Genomic DNA, 27,884 nt, shown 5'->3' with positions numbered 1-27,884 from the left:
CCTCCTCTTCCATGTCTCCCCTCTCCATGCCTCTTCTAAAAACACTGGCCACTGGATTTAGGGCCCACCTGGGTAATCCAGGGTGATTTCCTCATCTCAAGGTCCTTAACTACATCTACAAAGACTCTTTTTCTAATAAGGTAACATTCGAAGGTTCAGGGGATTTTGATGTGCACCTAGAGGGGGTGGGCACCATTTAACACAATACACCACCATTTCAGTGAATTTTTTCTTAAGCTAGAGACCAGTTTCTCTTACTGGTAACCAAAAGAACTTTGATACTTTGGTGTCTCAGTGCTCATGACAGCAGTTACAAGTGGTTTGCACCATCTGTATTAGCTTGATTTCAAAAGTTCTTCCGTTTTAGTGTAATAAGAATTACTTTGAACTTTTTAAGCAGGTTTGTGCTCTCCTCCCCAGAGTTCCTCAAATTGGAATCTGAATTTTTAACAATCCCCAGATGTTCCTGATGATAAAGAATAGGAAAAATTGTGAAATCTCAGACCAGTTAATGTCCCATTCAAAGAAAAGCAAGAGGAAAAGCAATGAAAAATAATTTGAAATTTTTAATGGTGTTTATATAGTAAAAACATAAAATCTTTTAAATAAGGTACATTCAATTTCTCAGAGCATCTAATATTCAGATAATTTATATTTCATACACTTTCCAACATTAAACAATTGACTAAATAATGCATTTTCTATAAAATGAAATTATAGCTTATACAGGAAAAGGTATTTTACAAAACTATTCCACACAGAAAGAATGGCAGTACCTATTAGGAAATGCTACAAACTTTCCATTAAAAAATATATTTTATCTCTTTTATTTGTCATAATAATAAACAGAATATATATATTTTTCCTTTCTAAAATTAAGTCTTACACTACTTTTTCCCCTTAAGATGATAATATGTACAAATCATATCTGAATGAATATAAATAGCAAATACTGCAATAGTGTTACAGATACATTAGTAACTTTTACAGAAACAAATTATGGCTTTCTAATAAAAGCCTCCAGGACAGCTGAAATCTCAAAGCTATTTAAATTAGACATTCCCATATTTAGTAAGGCACAATAGAGTCTATTTTTGTATTTCCAGTTGAATTTATGCAAGCATTAATAAGGGAAAATACAGTCAGTAGATACTGGACCAGAGCTATCAGTTGGGTAAACTATTTGCAGTTCATTGAACTTTGGGGGGTGATATTCTTTCTCCACACCATAGTTTCTTTTTGTGCACTGTGGCCAAATCGGCTCCTTGGTGATGAGAAAGAAATCATTGTAACCCCAAGGCAAGTGACTGAGAAACAGTTTACTCATGCACTGCATCTGGTCCATCGAGAGGAAACAGCCCAGTGGCCATTTCCGGTTATAAGCAGCTTATTTTTACTGACTGAACCTGATTTCCTATCATTTCTAAAAACAGCTTCTGATACAGTCTGTACATGGTAAAGCTGTGAAGGAACCTGATGGTTTTCTTCAGACTCTGAGTGACAGTTTTGGGAAAGTGGTAGGTCTTCAAGTGCTTTAGTGCGTGCATTAGGCCCTTCAGTGTGTCTTGGTCACCATTTTTTATTCTCCACAGGCTGAGCAGCTTCAGGATCTGCTCACTCGGTTTGCATGCCTTCGTTGTTTTCTCAATGTCTTCGCTTGAGACTTTCTTTCCTGGCAAGCTTTCCATCAAGCTGCGAAGCTGCTCGAAGGTGAGGTTTATGTGTCCAATGTGCCGCTGCACGCTGTTTTCACACAGGTCGATATCTGCATAAAGGCAAAAACCCAAACAGATATTCACATAATGTGTATTCTAGCATCACCTCAAAACTACCATAGGCAGAAGAGGTTCTCTCAGAATTTCATGACTTTGTTTTAAGGATAAACTTCTTTCCTTTTGGGGGGCTTGGGGGCAGAGGCTATGTGACACTTGTTACTGTCAAGGACTGAGCTTAATATTGTTCTGTATTTTAATAGGAAAAAAATGCTTTATACATTCTAGGCATCCAACAAAGCATTGTGAAAAGCCCTAATTTTGAATTAATGGTAGAAAATGACAGATACATCACTCTGTTTTCTAAGAAAAACTGGAGAAATTAAAACCATAACATTTCAGAAAAACAGAAATAAACGATTCAAGTTAGTATTTTGTAATATAAAACTTTCATTAGTTGATACCCAATATGTGTGCTATTTTAAGAGTTAGGTGCTTCAGTTTTTAATAAATAGCCTCACATTACCACCCTGGAGGAACTCTGAAAACCCAATAATGTGGGGTCAAAGAACAATAGGAGATACGCAGCCTAGAGAATATTTCAGTAATGAGCTAGGACATAAGCATAAGTGGGAGTAACTAACATTTCTACTAATGGCAGGAGTCATTTACTATCTGTGAGCCCTAAGGCAAGTCAGTTCATCTTTCTGGACTGAAATGTCCTCATTTATAAAATAGGGAGTTTGATCCTTTCCAGTTCTAACAGTCTCTAATTCTCTACTTCCCTTTCATTTTGCCTCAGGGCTAATTATACTTTCAAAGAATACGTTTTGTTTGCCAAAAACAGAAGAAAAGTTCACTCTTTGCACAAGTGAAGGCATTCAGCTGTCAAAGATGTTAGTCTCCTAAAATCTGTTGCTTCTGTTTCAGATGTTCCAGGCTTTCAGGTGGTATATGACCTCCTTAGTCATTTAGCTATAAGTGAGGAGCAGAATGGATTTCTCATTGACATTATCTGCCCTAAGAACACCTCCCTCATTTTTTCTGGCATGTCCTCCAATGCTAATTGAAACCAGAACTCTTTCCACTGTACATCCTAAAGCTTACAGTCCACAATGGATGCAACTTACTTTTCCCCTTTTTATTCTCTCCCATCATAACACACACACACAGTTTTTAAAGGGAGATGCCTTATAAAACTCTAAAACATGCGAGTACTTGGCTTTAACTAGCTCTTTCTCCAAGAAACTCAAACACTTTACAGAACTTATCTCTTTAATTCTCACGTGTGTTATTAAAATGGTAATTTTAAAATAGGCTATGTTATGAGGATTAATGTGAAGATATCTGTTAAGACACTTAGAGGTTCCCTGCAGAGAATTACCAAATAAGTACAACATACTTTCTTAGTGGAAATGCAGAGTAAGATCCAATGTGGTTAAAGAACAAGGTAGGTTAGAGTTGGAACACTAATAAAACTGTAGGGGATCTAGAGGCAGGTTTCTTGAGGTCTAGTCCTGCATTTGACATGCACTGTCCCTTCTTTTTGAGCATTCAGAGCACTTTGAAAAGAATTGGGATATAGAACAGGTGAGAATAAAACCTTGCATGGCTGCTCTAGGTGTAGCTCCCACAGTATCACTGGGTGAAAACTTTTTCAGCCCAATAATAATTCCACAGGGAAAAAATCCATTTACACAAGAGGTACACAGTCTTGTTCCTGATTTATGATAAATGAGTGTCTCTGATTTCTGACCCACTTGTTCATTTCAGGTTACCATACCTTGGAAGATCTTCTTGACCATATCTTGCTCTTTGTTTTGATGTTTCCATAACTTCAGCAGCTGGAAAGTTTGTTCTTGTGAGCTGTGTCGCCGTTTTATCCTCTCCACATTCTCTGCATTTATTTTGGTGCCAGGCAAATTGTCTACCAAGACACTGAGCCAATTAGGAGTCAACTTTGTAGGAACCGCAAACCTGAAGAATGCTTCCTCACACAGGGTGACATCTAAAGGAAGGTCAGAAAACCAAGAAGATTTGGTCAAGCCTTGGACTCTTGAAAGTCTAATGGACAAAAACAAAAAAAACCTCACATAATTGAGTTTTCTAAGGTATATAATATGCTAAAACCTGAAGTTTGAATAAAAACCTGTCAGCTGGTCTTAGTGGCAGATTGCGAACCCAACAGGGCTTATGTCCTCTCTAACATTCTTCTAGGGCATTTGAGGGGGAAGAGGTGAAAAAATGATTAATAAATATAATACTACTCCAAATAAATCACAGCAAAAATTCGATGATTTAACATATACATAAATGTATTTTAATGTAAATATTAAACATTCTGTTAAAGGTTTAGGTAATGTTCACAGGTTACTTCAAGATCAAAGTCAAAACAAGCCTAATCCCCGCCTTTTAAAGAGCTTGAAAAGTAATGTGGAATAGTATCTTATTTTAGGTACACACAAACACATAGTTTACCTTTGAAAACAAGGATGGAGAGAGATGAGTAATTAAGTGGGAAAATAAACAGAAAACATATCCCTTGGAAAATAGATGCAAATCTGGTGAGGATCCATATATCTCAGGATTAAGATTTTGTCTTTGGGTTTATCAGGCCTGTGTTTGAATCCTGGCTCTGTCATTAACCACATATTTAAACTTGAGCAAACTTCACAGTGGTTTTGTAAAGGTTAAAGACTAGGGTAAGTGCTCAATGAATGATAAAAAGAAAATTTATAATTAAATACAGAGAATGTTAAAACTAGAAGTCGCTCCTCTTACTAGCCTTTCCCTCATTCCATTGTTTGAATAAGACAGCAGAAAGGAGAAATGACTTGCTTAAGATTTTGATTACACAGTGAAAAAATGTTAGAACTGGGTTTGAATCTTAGATCTCCCAACACACCTTCTAATGTTTCATATACTTCTATGTCATACAAAAGATGGACAGTGACGGTGAAGGGGTATGTGGGGGGGACTTGGTGAAGGGGGGAGCCTAGTAAATATAATGTCCTTCATGTAATTGTAGATTAATGATGCCAAAAAAAAAAAAAGATTTTTTGGGGAGAGTCAAGCTAATTAAATGTTAAAAGGCATATCATCCTTAGTGTGATGAGCCCTTGGTAGAAGGTCTGAGATAAGTCCAGTAGTAGGAATGACAAAGGAGGACACCAGTCTTGTAAGTGTCATGACTATAGGGGATGCATTCAGATAACTTGAGGTTGGAGCTAGTGATCCTTCCTAAATAATGCATTTAAGATAACCAGAGGAACTTAGAATTCCATGTATTAAATGAAGTAATACCATAGGTGATAAAGCCGGTTCTACATTTCTAATTTGTCATCAGATTATGTCATGGTGCTTCTCAGTCACCAATTTATACTTTGGCTAGTAATATAGATATTCTTAGAAGTAATAAAAATGTATAGCTTTAAAAAATTCTATAACTTGGACTCTAATAGTTTGGCCTTTGACATAATCTTTATGCCACCCTTATCCCCATGTGAAGATTTGATTCAAGTGGGAACAAGACCAAGTCAGGGCTAAGAGTGTGATTGCAGGAAGACGAGATTTTTTGAAAGTCTGAGTTGTGGCTTTAGCATCTGCACAGAGCAGTCCTACTTGGTTAACATTCAAGAATGGGTAAATATGAGTTTCACTAAGAAGGTGGCCAGAGGGCCTTGTATTCAACTCAGAAGGGGTAGAAAGACTGATTTTTTTGAAATACAGTTACCTATTCCACATTTCTGCGTCGATTCACTGTTTCCAGAACATATATTGTCATGTGTTGCATTTCCTTTCTGAGTCAGAAGGAGACCAAATGTACTGCAATTTGTGTGTTTTCTACAGGTTGCTTTAGATGACGTCTCATTCGAGAAGAACCCATCTGGACATCTTTTGCAAACTGTATTTCGCTCCGGGGTTCCTACAGAAAATACCAAGCAATTTAGCACGTTCTTCTCAAATCCTTGCATAGCAGATACCCTCTTCACACAGTTTTGGAGAGACTTTTCACTTGGTTTTGACTGCTACTATTATGTTGCACAAAACTTCAGGTGTTTTCATTTTCATTTCATTAGAGAGAACAAAATGTCTACAGTTGGTCCCTTAGTCAGTCTCCCCTCCTTGTAGTACAAACACCAATTTGTTCTGCTGTTACCTATGAAACACTCATGAAATGTGACAGGAGAGGAGAGTAGGGTGTTCATTAGTCTGCCTGTGCTTAAGTGTCAGTGAGGTCTTGTTGCCAGCCATACTCTTCACACAGTTATTCCTGGAAAATCATGAAAATAACTGCTGTGTAACTGCTGTAGTATCATTCTTCAAAATCATTACCCATTGAACACTGCATCGTTAAATTCCAATTGGTTCCTACTGAAGTTCTTTCTTTTCTGAATCCTAATTGCGCAGCGACTCGTAAGTATGCTAACCTTGCGAAGTAAAAATTTACAACATTATAATAAACTTTTGAAGGTAGCAATAAAGTTGGCCACTGATGCAAAAGCGTAAGCCTGCAGTTAAGTTAAATAGTAAATGGAAGACGATATACCATTTGCTTAAACTGTTGAGTTTTTAAAGAGCATAGTCATTAAAATTTCAGGAAATGTGACTGCAAGGGCATTTTATTTCATGGTGGAAAGATACTTGATAAGGTTGGAGAAATCATTGGTAGGAAAACTTGAACCAGTCAACAACTAAAGACACTATTCAAAATAATACCTTCAAACCCTTGACTCTATCATGCATGAAAAGATGTACATTGTATTTGCATATGAAAATACCTCCACCTAGTGTAAGCGAGCTGAACAGATTTGGACTTCAATATTCAAATGTAAAAACAGGCCAGTTCTGGTTTGTGCAAGATATCAGACAAAAAGGACAAATGAAAGCTGCAGAAAGTTAATAAACTTCATTTATTCAAAATGTGAAACTCCCACCTCATTGTATCAGAATGAGAAAAAAAGAAAAAAGAGCAAAATGGTTTGGTTCTAATTTTATCTTCTGCTTCTTTTCAAGGAATTGATGGTGCACTGACCAGCAAAAATGACAAAGGGCTGGCAGAAAAAAGGAGGAGGGGGAACCACAGGCCTGAGACTTTCAGGTCTTAAATGCCATTTCCAGCATTGCAGTGACATTCTCCTAAGAACCACCCTACAAAGAGGCCCTTTTTTTTTTGTACTTTCTTATTACACCTCTCTCCTTAGAAGGAATCCAACTCCACATCAAATTCTATACTCTCATAAGCAGATATTTTGGGTGAGGATTCCACAGTATTCTTCCATCGCTAACATTCTGGGAGTAAGTGGATGTGGCCATCTGGGTCCAAGTCTCCCTTTGCCAACTGCCACATGTTCCGGAAAGCCAGTGCACAAAGAATTATTGTGTCATTCTTCAGAGACACACGGTCGGCTGGAGTCTTCTCATGCATCCCAATGAGAAATCAAAGGTACAAGGCATTCCCTTCAGGTAATTTAGACTTTAAAGTTCTTTAACAAAATAATCTACTAATGATAAGAGTATAAATGTCTTAGTATATTTGGAGGCTTTATGTAATGACCTTTCTGAACAGGACTTGACTCTTTGGTAATTCATAGAACTTTTTATAAAAAAAAGATTTATCCATCTAGGAAATGAATTTTGCCTTATTAATATCAGTGGAAACATCACAGATGTAATCAGGCTGGCAAAATGTGAAGAACCAAGTGACGAGAAGACCTCTACTTTTCAGCTGAGAATGTCGCTGTGCCAGCCACACTAATGACACAGGAGTGACAGGGCTCACGGAATGAAGTACAGTAAAATATGGAGAGGAGACAGCCTAACTCCAAAACAACAACAAAAGGAAAGGTTGTTAAATACTTTTTAGAATAACGCTACATAGACCTTCCTTCTCTTTGGGTTGGAAACCTCTTATTTGCCATCAGGAGCTGCTGTGTGGGTTTTTAGGGAGGAAGAGGTAAATATTCCCCACTGCGGTGCCACAAATAAAAGGATGGGCATCTTTGCCCTAAGTCTCCTGGCTCAGGGCTTACTGTATTCTACAAACAGATTTTCATCTTCTGTGAGAAAATTCCTTGCTATTCCCATTATTTTTCAAAATTTTCTTGTTTCCAAGCTGCACAGTCTCTGCTTAATTAATCCTTCTGCATATACAACTTGCTGAATTGGATTAATTTGTTTTTGTTGGATTCCCCCACAACCTACCACCTACAATTTGGCTTAGCTTCTGAGTCCCAAAATATCATCCAAAAAAAGCTAAGCAGTGTCACCAGTTCCTCCTTCAGATACTCATACTAGAGACATTGTAAGGGACACTCATGCAGTTTGCACCTTCTGAGATTACTCTGACAAGATTCACAACTTAGGAGACCTCACAGATTTAAATTTCTGAATCTGTTCCCTCTGTATGCCTTTGCACCTGAAGTGTTTGTCTTCTAATAATCTAGACACTTTATATCATAACTTCTGAAAGTTAAAATAATTACAAATAATTAGCATCCTCTAAACCGGTGGTTTTCAACCAGGGGCGATTTTGCCCTCCAGGGGGTACCTGGCAATGTTTGGAGACATTTTGGGCCATCATGACTGGGGGAGGAATGCTACTGGCGTCTAGTGGCTGGGAGCCAGGCATGCAGCTGCCTCTGAAGGAATTATCCATCACAGCTTGACATTAGTGCTCAGGTTGAGAAACGCTGCTAAAAACTGAGTCATCAGCATCTATCCTGATTACTCCATCCTCCAGTGACTTCAGTGAATACTCAATTTTCCCAACCCATGGGAGGATACAAAGTGCACTAAAGCCGGGTGAATGTGGTAGGAAAATAATGTGAGTTACAGCTTTAAAAGATTCAGTGTGCACTGGCCTTAACCTATGCCGTTCAAAATGCAAAAATAAAAAGGGCTTTGTTTGTCGACAAGTACTTACTCTTGGCTTGACAATCTGTTTTGTCTAAGATACAGGAAAAGCTCATTGAAGAGATGCTGCTACAGTCTTTACCCTCCCAGACACTCAACTCCCCTGCCAAAGGAAGGCCCCACTTCGTTTTTCATAATGAAATGCATTTCCCCTCACCATTCTCACTTTTTACATAATTAATTATAACTGCTCGTTGTTAGTACTCCAGAGACTCATTAATATCAGCGTAATTATTCTCTTGGTATCAATTAACAATTCTGATATTTGTCGGAAAGCACTGCAGTTTGAAGCTGCCCATGCTGAAGTGAAACACAGGGGTATATATCAACTATAAACCGGGTAATTCAGAGTGTGTCCCCTTAAAAAAGGGCAATTCATCATGTGTCTTATTAGAGAACAATTTGCTGCCTTTGAGATTTGTCACGAAACTGCCCCGAAGTGGCAAAGTATCCCTCGGAGAAACAGTCCTTTGGCAGCAATGCAGACACATGGTGCATCTCTAGCCGACTCCAATACCTTTACAATTTGCTATCCCTTAATGTTATCGGTGTTCCCTTCAACTTTCCCTACTGCCTGACTGACCGATTCTGCTTAATTCTGAGCACGCTGGAAGCTGATACGTACCAGCATGGAGCACTCCAAATCCAAGGGGACAGGTCCGGTGCTTCAGGCAGAACTCGAGCTCCAGGTAGCGCCCTTCCTCGCATTGGCACACGCGGTTGTGGGTGCGATTGCACTCCTGCCGGACAAACTGCAGCTCTTTGCACACCGGGCTGCAGTACAAACACTCATCGCTGGAGTGCCACCTGTCTGCGTAGTAGTGGTCAGGACAGGGGACACACACGGTCTTCCGCCTGGATGTGCAGTGCTGTTTCAGGGAGGTGCCAGGGGGACATTTATCGCACATCAGCTGACGAGAAGTTTCTGGGTCATAATGAAGGTACCTGGGAGGAAAGACTTCCTGGGAGGTCCATTTAATGGAGATGTCCAGGAACTAGAAGAAGGAAGGGAAACAGTGGCCTGTCAGCATGGAAACAGGGTGGTTCTTCTGGGCAAAAGCATCATTAAAAGTCCTTTACTACCTGAAGCCTCATGACTTTCCTGCTTACTAAGCTGCACCACAGAAAGTAAGCTCAAAAGCCACAATTCTTGCCTCTAGTAGCTTAATCTCAAAGACCAAGATGGTTCTGGTGGCACATGTATTGCATAAGTCCAGGCTCATAAATGACAGAGTGGAAAACTCATCAGAATAGAAATTATTACACAGATGAAATGCTAAATGACCCATTGGCCTAAAAGATGCTTTATCTCCCTGGGCTTCAGGATTATCTTTAGATTATAGAGTCAGTGAATGAATTTGTGGTTCTCAGAACAGCTACATCAGAATCACATAGACTCTTCAGTGAAAATGTAGATTTCTGGGGTTCACACCCCTAAACATGCTGATTCTACAGGTACAGAGTTAGGGTTGGGACTTAAAAAAAACCCCACAGTGATTCCGATGTGTGGAGTCCATCTCAATAATCATTGTTTGGTTGTTCTGCCTGGCAAATAGTTATTGAGCCCTTAATATGTGCCAGCCTCTGTTTTGAGCAACTGGAATATAGCAATGAATAATCAAGAAACCCAGATCTTGTGGGGTTTGCAATCCCATTGGGGCAATAAGAAAATCAATAACAAATTACAGATAAATTAACTGTTAGAAGGTAAGTGTAAAAAATGAACAAATAAGAGATTGGAAATATGGAGGGCAAGTTGGGGAGATTACAGTATTTAAGTAAGGAGGTCAAAGTAGCCATATTTAGAACTAGAGGATAATCTCTTTTAGTTTTCCCCTTCTAAGACTTGATTCCAAACACACAGTGAAGTAAAGAATTAGTGATGTGTGAATGTTGCAAGATTACATCAGCAGTCATCCTGGTCATTCAGTCATTAATTCATGCAGCAGGTATGTATTGAATGCCTACCTGGAATATACCAGGAATAGGCTGTGAGTAAAATACAGTCCCTGCCCCTATGGGCAGTAATCCACCAGAAAGATTCCTAGAAGATGAAACCTGGTATTTCTCCCAGAATATCATGTGGCCCAGTCTTGATGCTCCTATGTAAATGATGTCTAGAAAATTAAAGGACCACCTCTCCAGTTAACTGGGAAAGACTTCAGGAAGCAGGGAGGGTTTTAATAGTTTCCATATGTAATGGCAGAAAGAGGATTCTGTGGGCAAGGGTGCTCCTTGGAAAGCAGCTCCAAATGGGCATTCTATCTTGAATTCCATGTCATAAAAGGTCTTCAAGGGAGCACTGGAGTAGTTTCCACACTAATTCCAGGAAGCATATGCTCAAAAGAAACTTGTATGTAGGGGATGGTTTGTTGGGTTTTAATTGTTTGTTTTTGCTACAGGGATCAACACAGTATTTTCAGGCTTTGGGGAGGTGGCCGACCAAACACAACAACTTTTTCCCAACTCTTCTTTGCTGAACTCAGGAAATCTCAGAGAAACCCACTGGCCTGGGAAAAGCATGCAGAGCGACGGAGTCAGCCCTCTCTTTTGAAATAGGAGTGACAAAGGTAAAAATGGCCTTTATTCATAAGCACTTGGGCATTTTAATCTAAGTAATTTCATTCACTTCATACTGGAAAATGACAAGTGTCAGGGCTGACTAGATCTAATATGAGCTGGTAAACCAGAGGCAAGTATCTAACCTAGTGCGATGGAACTTTTAACCAAGGGCAGCTTTCAGAGTACCGTGATAAAAAGGACTCCTAGCCATCAAAAAGTAGAATACAGTGCAAAACTGGGGCTGCTTTGATGGTCTTTTCAAGAAACCCTCATGACCTGAGGGTGTCTGGGGAAAATATGTTCTTGAATTCCCCTGGGGCTTTTAACTGGCACAGATGTAGTGCATCACCATTAGGAGAAGAAGAAAGGGACCAGTAGTGGGTGAAAGCTCTGGTTTGCTCTCAGTCTTTCAGAAATAGATGGAATGTACTTATTCCTTCAACACACACTGCCTGAACACCCACTGTGTACCAGGCATTGTAGAAGGAAATTAGCTATGGTGGTGCACAAAGCAAAGATGGTTCTTGCCTTCGAGAAGCTCATAGTCTGTGGACGATACACATAGCAAAGAAGTGAAGAAATAAATAATTACAAATAAACATCAGTGTTTTGAAGGAAATAAAGTAAGATGAAATTACTTTGTGCATTTTAATACACTATGCTACATTTTTCAAGTTTCCTTGTATAGATGTGACTCAAATATTTCTAAACCCTTTAATGCTTGGGAATAAAGTTTTCCTGATGCAACTTGCAAAGACATATGAAAGCTATGAGAAATGCTTTTTTTCTCTTGCTGTCACTTTCAATTTCCTGAAAAGCCAGTTGAGAGAGCTCTGTTGTTCCAAGAGGCCCGGCTGTGAGGTCCAGAAGGGAGTCTTGCACATGACTGAGTGAGCCCCATTCCAGTAGAGCTACAAGCCCCGAGTCTTCCCCTAGCCGGACTGCCCCTCATTCCCCCATTTCCCCATTCAATGTGGTTCGGTTCTGTCCCTTTATTCATCAGCTGATCTTTTCTCCCTAACCAGGAGGGGATGAGGATGACCTGGGGAAACCACACAGATCCAGCTTGTGTTCCTCACCAGAAGGAGCCACACAAACATAAAATCTGACCAAGAATGCTGATGCAATTTGTGTTTTTCTAGGCAATTGGACATGACACCGTTGGTTTCTTGAAACCATGCCTTGGGAATTACTTGCCATTTCTTCAAAATACAGGGAAGTTGAGGTGAAAGGAATCCACAGAGAAAAACATAAATAAGGTTGACTGAAGGATTAGAGGGCAATTATATTAGTGAAGGTAATTTCTCCAAGGCTACTGCATGGGATTATCATATATAGTATTTTTAAAAACCAGAAAGCCTGGGGGAGCTGCAGGCCTGCCTTCAGCAAGTTCCACTGGTCCTCTGTGTTTTATTTGAAAATTTTCCACTTTGGTAAAAAGACAGAACTATGTGGCCAAACTTGGATATTTAGGTCTCAATCTCTGGTTAGCCCCAATTGCCGCACAGAATTTCTGGAACCCATTACTGGACAGAGGATGGGCAAGATTAATAGAGTGCTTCATGTCAGTCCTCTTACTTTCTTTGGCATTTCCCGGAAAAGCAATGAAAAGGAGAACAGATCATCTTCACATTGGTTCTGTCTCCTTTGCCAGCTGGTAATATTTATAATCCAGTATGAGTTCAAAAGCAAATTTCTGTGTATACTGCATAACCACTGATGAATATCTTCAAAAGCAAGGACACATGGGTAGATGTGTCTGAGGAAGCATCAAGTACTTTCTGAAGAAGAGGCCACTCTGTTTTTGGTGCTTTATGCTTGCCTTTTGAAGAGAAATGCAGTAGAATTTTCTCTCCGTTTTTTTCTTTCTCCCTCCTCCTCCCTCCTACACCTGTCCTTGGGTTTAGACCACTTGTGCTCGAAGGGGATCTGAGAGTCCCCTGCTCTAGCGCTTCCCACCAGTCCCAGAATCCTTCCTGAGGCCCCATGTGTCTTCTCCAGAATGGAGAGTTAAGGCTCCAGCTCTATAGAAAAATAGCTTTATTCTCTCCTTACCTTCTATTTTTCATGTTGGACAGTGGTGGTTAAAGAATTTTCTATTTCAAAGCCAACTATTTTCCTTCATCTATCAAATGTTAGCAGAGGATGGTGGTGGGTGGTTTGAATCAGTTGTTCCCTAAAGCCTTCTCGATCTCCACCATTGCAGTGGTCTGTGGGTTGATGGTTTAATTCGCTAATGGACTTGGAAACAATTGCTTTAACCCCCTTCCTGCTTCTTGCTCCACTCTGTTTTATTTGTGAAACCTCTTCTAACAACAGAACTCCCTTTACCAATCTCTACTTTCAGATTCACCTATGCCTCCCATTCCATCAGTATAACCAAATGAAGCCCTAGCACCCTGAATTCTCAGCGATGCCTTTTCCTCTAACACACTATTGTCCCATCTGCTCTTATCAGCACAGTTCATACTTAGCAAAAGTCAGTTGTCTGTTTGCTGCTGAGTCTGTTTTATGCTAGTTGCATACATGTATCTGTACATGCTATAGTTGTAACTATAGTTAGGTAGATCAATTAAATATTATGTAACCAACCACCATGGGTGTGAAAAACAATTACTTTTCTGTGAAAATGCTTTGGGGATGACTTGATAAAGATGAGCCACAGAAACAAAAACAAAAGCAAAAATCCTGTATTAGAATTTAGAATAGCTGAGGCAGTAGGGAAAACAAAATGGGGAAAACATACAGAAGTATCATATAGTCAATTGTTTCATAAATGTCTTTAAGCTCCAAAACTGAAATGAATGAGCCACACATTACAAATAAAAGTTTTAGAAGAAATACAAGCATGGGACCCAGTTAACAAACACAGATGCCAAGAAAAGCCTTGGCCAGATCTCAAAATATAGGTGAATGAATATTTATTTAAATGCTTTAATTTAAGATATATGTGTGTCATTTTTATTATTTAATGCTTTAAGTGATTTTCCAATTAATCACCTAACTCTTAGTGCCAGACATAAATAAACATCTAATGAGAGTTCCATATTTAGGAAGTAGAATGGTATGATAATGGTATGTGTAGGGTAGCAAAGAATGGGCAGTTGGAGATGGAATTCTGTTTTACTATTCCATTCCAACATATGTGCATTAAATCTCTGCTCTGTGACAGGCAATCAACTTAAAAATAATCTTTATAACATTTTGGTTTATACATACTTTAGGATGTCGTACCATATTATCACTAAATCTACACCAGCTACAAAAATGAGTGTTAGAATGAGTAATTAACCATCTTAAGTCACATCTTAAGTAATTAGTGGAGGCAGAATTCAAACCCAGAGTATGTGCCATAAAATGCTGTTTTTGGGTCCAATCCTTTAACATTTATCAAATGCTCTCACTTATGCTATAGCCTTCATGCACAGTCAAAAGTAAGCCCTAAAGTGATCATTTTTCATTCAGAATCCAGAACCTAGAATTAGAAGATAACAAAAGTTAGGAAATCAACCAAAGCTCCCCATAGCCCAGATGACCTGATGCTGACTTTTCTTTCTTTGTGTTAAGACTAGCTCTCATCCAGAGCTACTGAGATGGACGTTTCTCAGATGATAAGTGATTTGACTGAATCATCCTACTGGTGTGTGCTTCTTCCTAAAGGATAAAAGAATATACTTCCTCCAGCAAGTTTATTTTTACATTATGCAATGCAGCCAATTCCATACTACTGGGCTTGCTCTCTGGTATGCAGAACCATGAGTGACCCAGTGGGTTTCCATTTATGGAAAATTCATTAAAAGGAGCCCACACAAAGCTTGAAATAGCTCCTTGGTTTGGGAGTTCGTTTTGTGATCCCTCGTCATGATCTTTGCCACAGAGAACTATTTGAGGACTAGCCAGAGTTAGCTAAACTTCTGGCCAATTTGGAAACCATGCCATGTTACAGTGCATCTTAGCCAACAAAGGAAACATTTACATTATATATCATGGTGACATTCCTAAAGATGTCTTGTAGTATAAAGCTTATAAAATTAAACTAATTTTTATGAAGATTAGTGTATTTGATTTTTCTATGGTCTTATAGTAGCTCCTTCCTTTTTCCTCCATTCCTTAAGTAATTCATTTATTCCTTCATTCAGAAAACACATATTGAAACAATTACTATACTCTAGAAATACTGCTAAGCAATGGAATTGAATAAGTTAATGTTTTTCTTTCAGAGGAGCATTCATCTAAAGGCCTAGTATGATGCAAAATACTCATAAGTCCCTGCAAAACTATTGGAGGCAGAGAAGAGGAGAGAGAGGATCAAGAAAAGACTCAACAGAGAAACAGGTCAGATATTATGAGGGGCTGCAGATGGGCACTGGTAATGGAGGAGAGGAATGGATAGATATATGTTGGCTGATTGCATTGGGAGGGACTCCTAGAAAAATCAACTGTTGGGTATGTGGTGTTACTATTAATTACTGACAGCAGGAGGAGGAAGACAGTTATGGGAAGGACAATCAATTTAGTTTGAAACATATTGCATCTATGAGACTTAAGTGATGATGTCTCGTAGACAGCAGACAATTACACATATATTGTAATTTAGGACAGAAATGCCACTAAAGATGCAATTTTTAGGATTATGAGCATATTAATGTCTCTAGAAGCAGAGAGATAAGATGGCATTTCCCAGGGAACACTACAAGCAAAAAGGACAAAAAGTTAACTTTTGGAACTTAAAGGCATTTGCAAAATGCAATGAAAATCAGAAGGTAAAAAAGTAGGGATATCACAGAACTTCGGAAGACTGCTCAGAGGACAATTAATAGCAAGTTCTAAAAGGTGTACACCTTGGCAATTAAATCAATGCTAATTAACAAAAGCACATGCAGATAGGTACCTACATTTAGAACATACATATCAGAGTTCCAAACTCAGTTTGACAACTGAGTCAGTAACTCCAGATCACCATCTTACCTCTAAAATAAGAATAATCCTTATTTGACCTACCCCTGTACAGTTGTTATATTTCAAATAAATAAAGAGACACAAATAAACTTGGTGAAGAATAAGGTTCCAGACAAAATATGAGGCATGATTACATATGTTAATTACAAAGGAGGTAGGAAATGGGAGACATTTTGAATCAGATTCATTTCTGGAGACATTTCGAAGTTTCCTGCTCAAGAGAAAGTAACAAACCTAAAATGTGCCATGAGTTGATCATCTACCCCATTTTTAATTGTCGCCAGAAAAAGTATCTCTGATTTGTTTTAAAAATCAGTTTCAGTATCTTCCCAACAGGTATAATTTTCTTGGTTTAGGTCAGGTGTCGCGAGGCAACTCCATGGGTTTACGTAGAGGGCCCAGAGAGAAAAGCCTTTGTTTCCATATTCCTTAAATGTTTAGCATGGTGTCTTACTCATAGCAAGTATTCAATTTATCTAATTTAGTTTTATTCAATAGATATACTGATATCTGCTACGTGTAATTAGGATCACTGATGATAATACAGATGCAGATAAATATCCACTACATAAAGGATACATTTGCAAGGGTGGGAATGAAATCTGCAATTTTCTCTTGTGTAAAATGACAGTAATGACAGAATTCGCCTAAAGGAACATTTTTTGAAAGCATCTTTCATCTTGCATGGCATATTGCATGTACTGTGCCATTTGAATTTAGCTTCCATTTTAAAGATAAATGAGTGAAGAAAGCAAGTAGTCCATTTGAGGGGTTTACCTTCTGCTGCCAGTTCCCCACCTCAGAGGCTACCACTGCTTAATAATTTTCACAATAGCTAGGTGTTTGGCTGAGGATTATGTCTTTAGGTAAGGGAATAAGAGCAAATAAATCAAATGTGTTCATCTATACAGAACTGATTTGCTGCCAACAGCTTTTGCTAGGCAAACAGGGGGAAGGAAACCAAGCAATTATGATTTATTAAATGACTCACTGGGCCAAATTCTACACTATTGTGCTTCCCTTGGGGCTGAAGAATTGTCTCCAGATAAAATTGAACTCTAAATGTATTTTTGTAGTTGTTCCCTTCAGAAGTTTCCTTCAGTCATTTGAAGGGTTTTACATTAATGAGTGGTATCTTATTTATGTTTGGAATCACCGAGAACTGTCAGGATAGATTTGCTGGATACTTTTGATGCTTCAGAGGAGTTTTATAGGCAATGAACAGTTGATAGATTCACAAATAAAGGGGAAATAAATCTCAGAGAAAACAGAACTTGTCATACGAGTAAACGCTTAAAACTTCCTAAGAAGGATGTGTGAAATCTAACATATTTTGGCTCCCAAGTCTTAGTATTTCTGTTCACCACCAGATCTGAGAAAGAACATCAGTTGTGAAAGCCTCTACTCAACAGCACGGCTGGTTATAATTTAGGGCTAAGAATTGGCAATACCTTTTAGTATGTTGATATTTTTGAACATCAATTTTTAAATTCCATTTTATTTCTACAATGCTTTTCTTTGAAGATGATACATTGTTCACATAATTTCATTAATCCCTTTTGGTTGCTAATGATCTGGGTTGAGGCTCAATTAATGTATGGTTAAGGGCAGCTCGCAAGAGAAATACAGAAAGACTATGGTGATTATAAAATGGAATAGAAACTAGAAAAAGAAATGGAATAAAAAGCAGCACACTGAGTTAAACATATGGACAATTATGTGTGCCTACGACATGTGAAACATCACACTAGAAGCCATGGGTGATATGGTGAGTAATAACAGCTTACTTAGCATTATATTACCATACAGGAGGCTCTATGCTAAGCCTTTTCATCACATGATATTATGAACCACTCCTCGACCACCTCTAAGGAGGCAGGATTACCTCCATTTTATAGATGAGGAAACTGTCTCAGAGAAGTTGAGTGACTTGTCAAAGTCATAGAGCTAATACACATTCAAGCTGGGATTCAAATTCAATCCTGCCTCAATCTAAGCCTTTAACAACTGACTCTTCCCTCTGGAGACTGGCAGTCTTATGAAAGAGATAGGCATATAAATGATCAACTACAGCACAACATAAAATTCAGTAAGATCTATGTTTTATCTATCCATCCATTATTTATCTATTTTTCTATCTATCTATCATCTATCAATCAATCTATCTATCTATCTATCTATCTATCTATCTATCTATCTATCTATCTATCTATCCATGCATCCATCCATCTATCTATCTATCTATCTATCTATCTATCTATCTATCTATCTATCTATCTATCTATCTATCCATGCATCCATCCATCCAGCTAAATGTTTCTTCTTCCTCTCTTGTCCTGTAATGCAGTAGTTCTCACAGTAGTTCACTCTCAGGAAGATGGTCCTGTGAGACTAGGCAATCAGTTGTACTTTATACTAAGCAGTAGCTTCTTAGGAATGCACCTCTTTGAATTTTGCCTCTTCCTTTTCTCCCTTACTCTTCTTTTGCTCACTCTAGCTTCCCTAGGTTTGCACTTTCTAATAACACAATAAAACGTAAGTGTTTGTCTCGTGCTCTTTCCTAAGGAATCTGGGCTAAGAACCCATGTGCAGTAAAGAGGCCAGGGCATTTATTTCAAAAGAAAAAAAAAACATCATGCATGCTCTTCTGGAGCTGAAGGAGGAGCTAGAAAAGGATAAAAAATATATTGGAATCACTTTGCCCAAGGATTTGACTCTCCTGAGCCCCATCATGCGGCATTCTTAACCCCAGCAGAGAAAACCCTTCTCTGGGTTTGAATGGTTCCATAGAAGCTTTGATCTGATTAATGGATATTTTTCACTGGACTCAGCTACTAGGTGTAGGCTGCTATAGGCAGAAAAAATCTCAGCCAGGTTCCCTTAGAGAAAACTGTTTAACTTTTCTGAACCTTGGTTTCTTTTTGTATAAAATAGATCTCTGTGTCATAGTATTTTTGTGAAAAGTAAGCGAAATATTCTGCGTGACTTTCCTAGACAAAACATATTCTGAGAATCATTAGTGTGTTTCTATTTTCTGGTATCCTCCTGTGGCTTAGCTAACTAGGTAGAAGGGTTCCTGATGAATGATGAAGATGAGGGAACCTCTACAGAGGGAAGGTCGGTTGTAATTGATGAAGAGGAAAACTTCATCCCTATTTGCTTACACTTACATAATAGAGTGTTTGATTTAAAGTATACTGTTAAGTACCTGTTGATCTTCCCATTTTGCAGCCCAGCTAGGTTTTAATGTAATCTCAGTTTCCAAAACTTTGAATTTTCAGCATCAGAAGAACAAAGAGGTTCTTCCTCATAAATTCTTCTAACATTATCTTTGACGTCAAAGGAGCTTAAACTGACAATCTAATAATCGCAGTTTTAGTTATTTGTAGTTTTAAATGTCCCTTGCACTTACTGCCCTTCAGCGATGAGCTATACTGAGGTTTTGGCTGTTATCAATGAGGACTGGCTAGGCTTTAGACTGTGCTAATGAAGAACTTCAAAATCTCAGTGAACAATCTTCAAAACAAACATAACAAAGGTTTATTTCTCACTCATGCTATGTCCCTGTGGGTCCACTGAAGGCCTTAGCATTGTCCTTTGTCTCAAACCTAGGATGATATAGCAACTAATACCTGGAACATGGTTGGTTTGCTGTGGAGAAAGGAGAGAGAAAATAAAAAAGTTGTGGAAGGATCATATATTGTCAAATAAGTGCTCTAAATTGGAAGTGACATATCAGTTTAATTCACAAGTCATTGGTCAGCCCTATTCACATCCTCACACTGTTAACCCCACCAGAGGAGGCTGAGTACAATCTTACCATGTTTCTGGAAGGGAGAACTGAGAATAGTTCACAAACAGCACTAACAACTACATCATTACTCAATAAACATCACTCATACTTTCTACTTGACCTTTTTTTTAGCACAACCTATTTTTTTTCCTTTTTACTGAATATTAAAAGAAGAAATAAGAAACAGAGTATGTGGGAGCAGAGCTTTCCGTCTATCAGCCTGGGGTAGTATTCAATTGTAATATTTAATGGTCAGGCCAACCTACCCATTAGCATGCTTATGTGGCCTGAAGGTTTGACATTTCTTCCAAAGAGCCACGTGCATTTGTCATGTCCTTCCCTGTGAATACAAATTCAAAGGCAATTCTGCTCAACGAATCTAAGGAGATTGCTAGTTACCATAATTATACCTCTTTAGGAAGTCCTGAGGGAATGTCTTGGACCCGGCCTCTAACTAAATGGAATATAAAAAATGCACACCTTAAGGACTTCTATGCATATTAGCTAAAGACAAGACGGACTTGTTTCAGAGTGAAAAAATATTTTTTGGCTTAAAAGAATAATCTGTAATCTAAAAAGTAGCTAACCTTTCAAATGCTGCTTTCTCTTGTGATCTCATTGACTTAAACAGAATTTCAAATACCTGAAACCAAACGGGCAGAAGAAACTTCGACAATTGCCACAAAATGGATTTTTCAGAAACATTCCTTTAAGGTCATTGTTTTCATAGTTAAATGAGTCCGTTTGATTTTTATATGTTTGGAGTATTAAAAAGTGTATAATCAATATTTTTTTAATTACTTTTTTAATGACAAAAACTTAACACTAAAGCAGACCTTCCACATATCACCTGGTCCAACACCCCTCTCTTAGAGATGAGTAAAGTAAGATCTCGAGATGTGGAGTCACCCACTGGACCTCAGTCTAAGACAGACTGAGAAACTGGAGCCCCTGCCTCCTGTCTGCTGTTGCAGAGATCTTACGCCACTATGCCCATGAATTCCGAAATGACATCTTTTTGTTGGTGGTGGTGCAAATTGACTGTGGGGGAAACTTTTTAAGGAATAGGGTCCTGATATCCATATTTTCTACGAATATAATAGGGTTTTTTTGTTGTTTTTAACAAAAAAGTAACATTACATGGGAAGGGAATTGACGTTTTTGGATCAAAAACCAGGGAAGAAAATTGAATTTACCAAAGGCAATCACAAAGTTTAGATGAATTACTGTCTTATTTTAAATCTAAATCCATCTTGACATGTACTTTCCTATTGTATAGTTGATTATTTAAGAGGCTTTTACAGAGAATGCTTCCAAGGTACAGACTAAATGGAAGTGAAAATCCTAAAGCTATTCTTTTTGTTTGTATAGAAGCTTCAAGGAAATTAAACAATGTTTTCACAGTATTTAATCTATAATTTTAGAGAGGTGCATTTAAAAAATAGTAAAGTAATAAATCAAGGCCATCAGGAGCACATCACTTTTTAAAAAGGGCTTTACAAATGACATTTCATTTCCTCCTGCATTATCTACCCATTTATGGTCTGGCTGATTCTGGTGCTTCTAAGAAACTGGGGTGAAAAACAATCTATCCAAGCACTTGGGAAGTTATGTTACTTTATGGTTGGGAGAAATCATTACAGTGTGTCTGTAGACTCTTCTGGCCTTTGGAACACTAATGTAGACAGCCAGGTAAATGTGAGAGGGAGTGGGTACCACATAGCTTCTTACCTAATGTGCTTTAACACTATTCTTATCCCTTACAACTGTCTAAAAGAATTCTTTTTTTAGACTTTCTCTGCTAGTTACCCCAAAATATTCTGTGGTAGTGAGTTCCAAAAACTAATTATATGTCACATAAAAATACTATCCTTGTATCTATTTCAAGTTGGCCATACCTCACTCTTTCTTCTTGCATAGATAGTTTACAGATGTTGCTAGGATTTCCGATTCACTAGTTCCTGCTATTGTGGGTTGCTAAGTTTTATTTTGATTTTTGTTTTCTTTTCTAAACATGGCTGCTATTACTGTTCATATTTGCATTTTGTTTACCAGACTATCAGTATCAGAAATGCATCCGGGGGCTGCTTCCCACTCTCCTCTCTTGCTCAGTGAAATCTTCCTTTCCTATGGCTTTAAAAACTTGCTCTAAGCTAATGGCCTAGATTTTTTTCTCCAGCCCAGGCTTCTCCTGAACTTTTTTGAATCCAAATGCCTACTTAACAATCCACTGGCACATTTCACAAACAAATAAAAGTCATCAAACCAAAAATAAATACTTGATGCCTGAACCAACCAAATGGAAGGACAGAAAATGGGTTTAGCTGAGCTTAGATTGCACTTCCAAGGGTCCACATATGAATGTAGCTCAATTTTGTTGCTCACTTAAGAAGGGGCCTTCATAAAGGTATTGATATGAACCTTCATAGTATAAATGTACAAAAGAATATTTAAAATATTGGTCAGATGAGTGGGGTGCTATATTTTGAAAGAGCTCAAAGCCAGCATCAGAACGTTGAATCTCTGGCAGTAAGTTAAATTCTGTTGGACCATCCTTGGAAACTGCTGGTAGGAACTGCAACACCCAGGCAAGTCTCACCATAGCCCCTTTGACCCAGCAAACACACAATTTGCATCAGGCACTGTGGAGACCTGGGGGCTCCGAATATGAAGAAAATGGAAATCTATGTTTGCAAAGAGCTCATACCTTATTTACCACAGGCAGTGGTGTCATCCCCTCGAGGTTTTCAAAATTCTTGGCAGATTTTTCTTGTCAGAATGACTTCGTGCTACTGAATGTCCAGAACAATCAAGAATAATCTCATGTCCCACAAACTCTCAAATGTCCTATTGACAGCTGATGTAAGTGACCTAAGTGATAAAAGCCTATCTGTCATTATCAGAAACTAGATTCTAATTCCGTTTTATATATTGTAAATGAAGTGGTTTTTGCATGATTTTTATACGTACTGATTTTCCGGGAATTTAACAACATTAAATTGGATAGCAGGTTGTACTTTGCTTTGTTTAAAACCTTAGCAAGATTTGTTCACCATTTCAGGAAGTAACAACACTAAAGCCAACCACTGATCATAGTTTTGAGCCTCAGAGTGACACAAGTGTTCTTACTGATCTGTTTGTGGCAACTCCATGTAAAGTCACCAACATATCACTACTTCTTCATGACTTGTAGTGAAGCTTGTTTTATTATAAATTCCTTTCCTTTTATTTCTCCTTTATAGTTTAGTTGTGCCAATATATTTAAAAGATTGTGTAAGTAGATAAAATATATATCCTGCAAATTTCATTTCAGGAGAACAAGAGAGTTGTTATAAAGGGGTTATTTTTAAAGTCAAGGAAGAAGTCTGATTGGGTTGAGAATTACTACCCTACAGGGTGAGACATACAAATACACTGATGATTTTGGCATCTTTGCTCCCTCCATTACCTGAAGATGTTGGGCAACCAGTCATCATTAGGCAAGGCTTTGAATAATGCAAACATAACTTTTTTTAAAACTACTATTTCTCTGAAATAGTCTCCCCAGTCCTCTTGTTTTTGGCTGTAAAGGAGAAACTTGGGCTAAAATGCTGTTGGTTAATGAGATGCTAAAGGAAATAATGCATTTCATAGCTTGCTTTCAAAAAAGGGGATATGCAGGCAGGGGGGCTAAGCGTTGCTTAGAGCAAAACCCAGCAGGCAAGTTAGGGGCTAGAAGAGCAAGAGGACCTGAGTGTGTGTTTAGTGCCCCGTCGACAGACACCGCCATAGCTCTCCTTCTGGAACTACGTGGATCAAACACTGGGCAGAATGCTTTCTTCCCCAACCAAGGGAATCTGACAACTGTGGTTTAAGACCAAGAAGTAAAAGTGATGATGAGATTGAAATTAGGAACTGTGCTGAACATTGCTAGGGACAAGGATCAGGACTGTTTTGGACTGAGTATATATGCCAGACTCTTCTAGAAACTTCAGAGTGAACATTCTCTTAAAATAAACATGTAGGCAAAGAAGAAGGCTAGACAAATATGTACACTCAATCACAGGGGATGGGAAAGATGCCAAAATAGCAATAAAACAAGAACAACAAAATCAGAAAGAGCATTATCCTAAAGGAAGGCAGACAGATAAGGCAGTTGTCTTGAGAAAAAACATTTACTTTCCCCTCCCCCTCTCCCTTCCCAACCACTACCCCAAGTCCTATCCTCATAACATTAATTCAGAGCTTAGCTTTGAGAAGGCCAATGGAAGTTCCTCCTGCCAGTGAAGATCTAGGCCTTAGCCAGGATGTTCCTAGAGTGTCAGGTGGCCTCTGGGCACCGAGGAAAAAAATAACCTGATGATGTGACTACCTCACCTTGAAGAGTAGGTCTCTGCTTACCTACCTTAGGGAGCATTCCAGAAAGCCTGTAACTGCGGCTTTTGTTTTAATGACCAGAACCTACCAGCATGTCCTCACTGCTTGCCTACCAGCATATCCTATGCTCTTACAAAAAGAATCTAGAATTCTACTTTGCTACACAGTTTTACTTTCTCCCACTTCTTTAGGTTCAGGATGCCTTAATTTTATCTCTAGCAGTAAAACCTTCTACCTCTTCTTCGAGGTGATAGCAGTGCTGAGCATCAAGGGCATTTCTTTTACCTAATTCACTTGGGTCTAGTTTTCTTGCCATTATCTGTGAGCACAATGCTAGGTGCCAGTGAGTACAGAACAGGAACTTTATGTGGGTGTCTTGCACGTGTGCATATCATTATCTCTATTTTATGGAAGAGAAAATAAAAATCAAGAGAGATATAACTTGCCCACCATCATTTATCAAGTGAGCCATTGCACTGGTATTTGATTTTGGTCCAACTGATAACCACCGCACCACAGCTTCCCTTAAAAGGTCCTGGAGAGCAAGATCCTTTATATTCCCAAATCACTCAGTACTTCTCCTTTTGTTACTCCCATGATATGTACAACTATTTGTCCAATATCTGCCCTTTTCATTAGGCTGTGAGGTCTATGGGGACAGGAACGATGTCCATCCTATTTTCCACTCTGTCCCTAGTGCCTAATGTCATGTGTGATACAAAGGAGGACGTATCCAGAACGCTTCCAGTTCCTGAAACTGCACTTTGGTGTTTTCAAAAGAACATCTGGACTCTTTATGTGTAAGTACATGGTGCTCATTTCCAGTCATTTATAAGAGAAAGTCAATCTCAGACACTACAGAGAAGGAAAGGGAAATCTTCCCTATTTAAAGTATTTACTACGCTCAAGACACATACCGGCTTCCTTTTAATAATGCTGTATCATCTACAATTAGTATTATCTATACACTTACCTATCTTCTTATACAGACCACATATCAAAACATTTGTCTATTTTCTACTTAGTTACAAACATTATTTAGTGGAAATTCTAAAATTTTAACATCATTATGTGTTCATTAGTAATGAAATCTTTGACAGAATACAAAGGTCAAGGTAAAATAAAGTGTCTCCATTTAATAGCAGAATTATTTATACTAGCCAGACACTAGAATGATTAACTCAGTTGTGGTATATCCATACAATGGAATGCCATACAATGAAAAGTGGCTGAGTTCTTACTTCCAACAGTGGAGACAACCTCACAATGGAACCTTAAGTGAAAGTAGCCAGACACAGAAAAGCACAAAAAATCCATTTATATTAAGTCCAAATACAAGAAAAACTCATTAGTGGTGTTAGAGGTCAGAGTATTGATTACTGTGGCTATGCACATAATAGTGACAGGGAGGGAGCCCAGAGAGCTACTGGGACACTAGCAATGTAGTTAGTATTCCTTGATCTGGGTGCTAGCTCACAAGTGTTCACTTTGAGAAACTTCATTAGGCACTTAGGATCTGTGCAGTTCTCTGTGTGTATTATATTTTCATGAAGGATGACTTTTAAAAAGTTTTCCATAGCATCCATATTGGTGGAATTACTTTATGTATTTTATATATATATATATATATATATATATATATATAGTGTTAGGTAAGATTAGCATACTTCTGTGTGGACTCCAGTCCAACCTATGTTTACTTTAGTGACCTTGCTATTTATTTATTTACTTATGCCTATGTATACCAGGAACTAATTGGAAGATTTCTGGCCTTCCACTCAATACTCCTGCATTGAATGATGAAATTCAAGCATTTACTGCAATACAGTCAAACATGTATGTGGCTTAAATATGGGTTTTCCTATCCTTTTGTAAATGTCTGATTCATATCTCAATGTATTATAATAAGCTGTTGGCCATAGAATAATCTACATACAAATCTTACTAACTTGATTGGCCAAAAATCTTAATTTGAAAAAAAAGCTTAACTAAGTCATAGTAATTCCTTTTTATCCAACTAGTGTATTAAAAATAACTTTTAGCCCTATTTAATAATGAACTTCAATTATTCAAATACATTTTAGAATAGTTAACATGATTAGCCCACCAGTATTTTCCACATTAAAGCTGAAAACTGAAATAACCAGTTTATTATTAAACAATAATATTTTAATATTAAAATGTTAAATTGCACAGTTAGTAATATGTGTGAGAGAGACATCTTTTCTCTGGTGCCAATTATTCATAATTTCCCGTAACTTTTGCTTAAGTGAGGAATGGGCCTAATGATGTATCATATTCACTTCATTCAAATGTTATTCTAATTATAAAGTTTTAAGAGGACTGGCACCTCCTCCCAACTTACTCTGATTCTAAGGGACCGCTTTATTACTAATAAAGATGAGAGATGATACCCGTCATCTGAGCACAGATGGTATGAACTGCATGAGGGCATTAATAATCTGAGATGAAGAAAGATAGTAAGTGGATAAAAATCATTCAAACAAATAAGGTCTAGAGTTCCTCTCTCTTCTCCACAAACCTAGCAGGAGCTTCTTAAAGGGACACGATTGAGAAGAACGATTAACTTGAAAGAGGTCTCTTGTTCCAACCTGTCCCCAGATCTCTCCTGGGAGAGGAAGCAAGTTGAGGTCCGTCCCCGTCAATTCCCGAGGAGGGGCCGGAGACCTGGAGGCAGGCAGCCTCGGCCGGCGCAGGGTGCCGGGCCAGGGACTTACCACGAGCGCGCAGCACAGCAGCTTGTTCATTGTGGTCCCGGGGAAACCTCAGGCGCTGGGAGCTGGCGGCTGGGCGAGCGCTGCGGTGCGTCTCCGCAGCCCGTGCCCTCATCACCGTATATATAGCGCCCCGGCGGCAGGAAGTGTCGGCTTGGCTTTGATCATTCATTCCCTATCTACCCAACTTTGCACCTTTCTTTTTTAGGAACCTTGGGCGGGAGAGGTGGGGGTGCGGAGAGTCTCGGGTTAACGCTTTCAGAGCCGGGGCGGAAGGAGTCGCCAGGGGCGGGGGTTGGGGCGGGGCGGGGAGGTCTGGCCCCCGGAGGGGAAAAAAAAAGGCCACCGGGCTGCGGAACAAGGCGGCTGCTGTCTTTGCGAGGCTCTGAGGTTTCCCGGCCTCTTCCCGCCAGCGGCCGGCCCCCTGGCAGCCGCGACCGGCGCAGGGAGGGCTGGGCGCGCGCTGGGGAGCCGCCGGCCGGTCTCCTCCACCCTGAACTCGGATCCAGCCGAGGTCCGGGCGCAGCCTGGAGGCCGTCCCAAGCACTTTATCCTCTCCGATTTGACCCCTTCTCTGCGGGTTCTGAGAGCTCCAACAAGAAGGCCTGTCATTTATGCACTGCGTTGTCTCAGAGCACCGACCTGGGAGTTTACAATCATTCATCTCCAAGGTTACCCAGACCCTGTAGAACGAACTTCTCTCGCTTCGATCTGTTTGGTTCTAAAGCCCTTACTTTTTCCCATTCACTTCTTGTTGTGTGGGCCAGTTAGAGCCAGAGAATCAGCCGGGAAAACCCTGCCGGCGAATACCTGGGTCACAGTTTTCTTCACCAACACAGTCATCATCAGAGG

The 27,884-nt window shown here is 39.0% G+C and overlaps 1 protein-coding gene and 1 long non-coding RNA gene across 6 annotated transcripts in view; one reads left to right on the top strand and one right to left on the bottom strand.

The window, feature by feature from the left end:
- The window catches only part of LOC118907548 (uncharacterized), a 49,963-nt gene extending 44,295 nt beyond the window's left edge, over nt 1-5,668 (top strand). For 4 of the 5 annotated variants that reach the window (XR_008996213.1, XR_005022861.2, XR_008996214.1 and 1 more), the window contains 2 exons: nt 1,593-1,710; nt 3,486-3,621. This is a non-coding gene — a long non-coding RNA (uncharacterized LOC118907548). Of the gene's footprint in view, nt 1-1,592; nt 1,711-3,485; nt 3,622-5,561 lie in introns of those variants that run through there. The other variant, XR_005022860.2, reaches the window with a different exon arrangement.
- TNFRSF11B (TNF receptor superfamily member 11b) lies at nt 191-27,189 on the bottom strand. Its single transcript, XM_036876269.2, has 5 exons — nt 27,036-27,189; nt 9,253-9,622; nt 5,446-5,637; nt 3,496-3,720; nt 191-1,765 (listed from the first exon to the last, which is right to left on the bottom strand). The coding sequence occupies exons 1-5, from the start codon at nt 27,063-27,065 to the stop codon at nt 1,377-1,379; spliced, it is 1,206 nt and encodes a 401-aa protein (XP_036732164.2). The 5' UTR covers nt 27,066-27,189; the 3' UTR covers nt 191-1,376.
- Between the last annotated feature and the right edge of the window lie 695 nt (nt 27,190-27,884).

The sequence above is a fragment of the Manis pentadactyla genome, chromosome 3 (genome assembly GCF_030020395.1).
Source record: "Manis pentadactyla isolate mManPen7 chromosome 3, mManPen7.hap1, whole genome shotgun sequence".
In the NCBI taxonomy this organism is placed as follows: domain Eukaryota; kingdom Metazoa; phylum Chordata; class Mammalia; order Pholidota; family Manidae; genus Manis; species Manis pentadactyla.
Note: the sequence above shows the minus strand (reverse complement) of the source record. Positions and strands in the feature narration are given on the sequence as shown.

Bases quoted from the DNA above. Each gene is read 5' to 3' on its own strand.
- TNFRSF11B (XM_036876269.2), bottom strand. From the start codon at position 27,065: ATGAACAAGCTGCTGTGCTGCGCGCTCGTG. The intron at 9,623-27,035 runs GTAAGTCCCTGG...TCCTTCTTCTAG, and splicing joins TGCTGTGCTGCGCGCTCGTG to TTCCTGGACATCTCCATTAA. The intron at 1,766-3,495 runs GTATGGTAACCT...GCCTTTATGCAG, and splicing joins GGTCAAGAAGATCTTCCAAG to ATATCGACCTGTGTGAAAAC.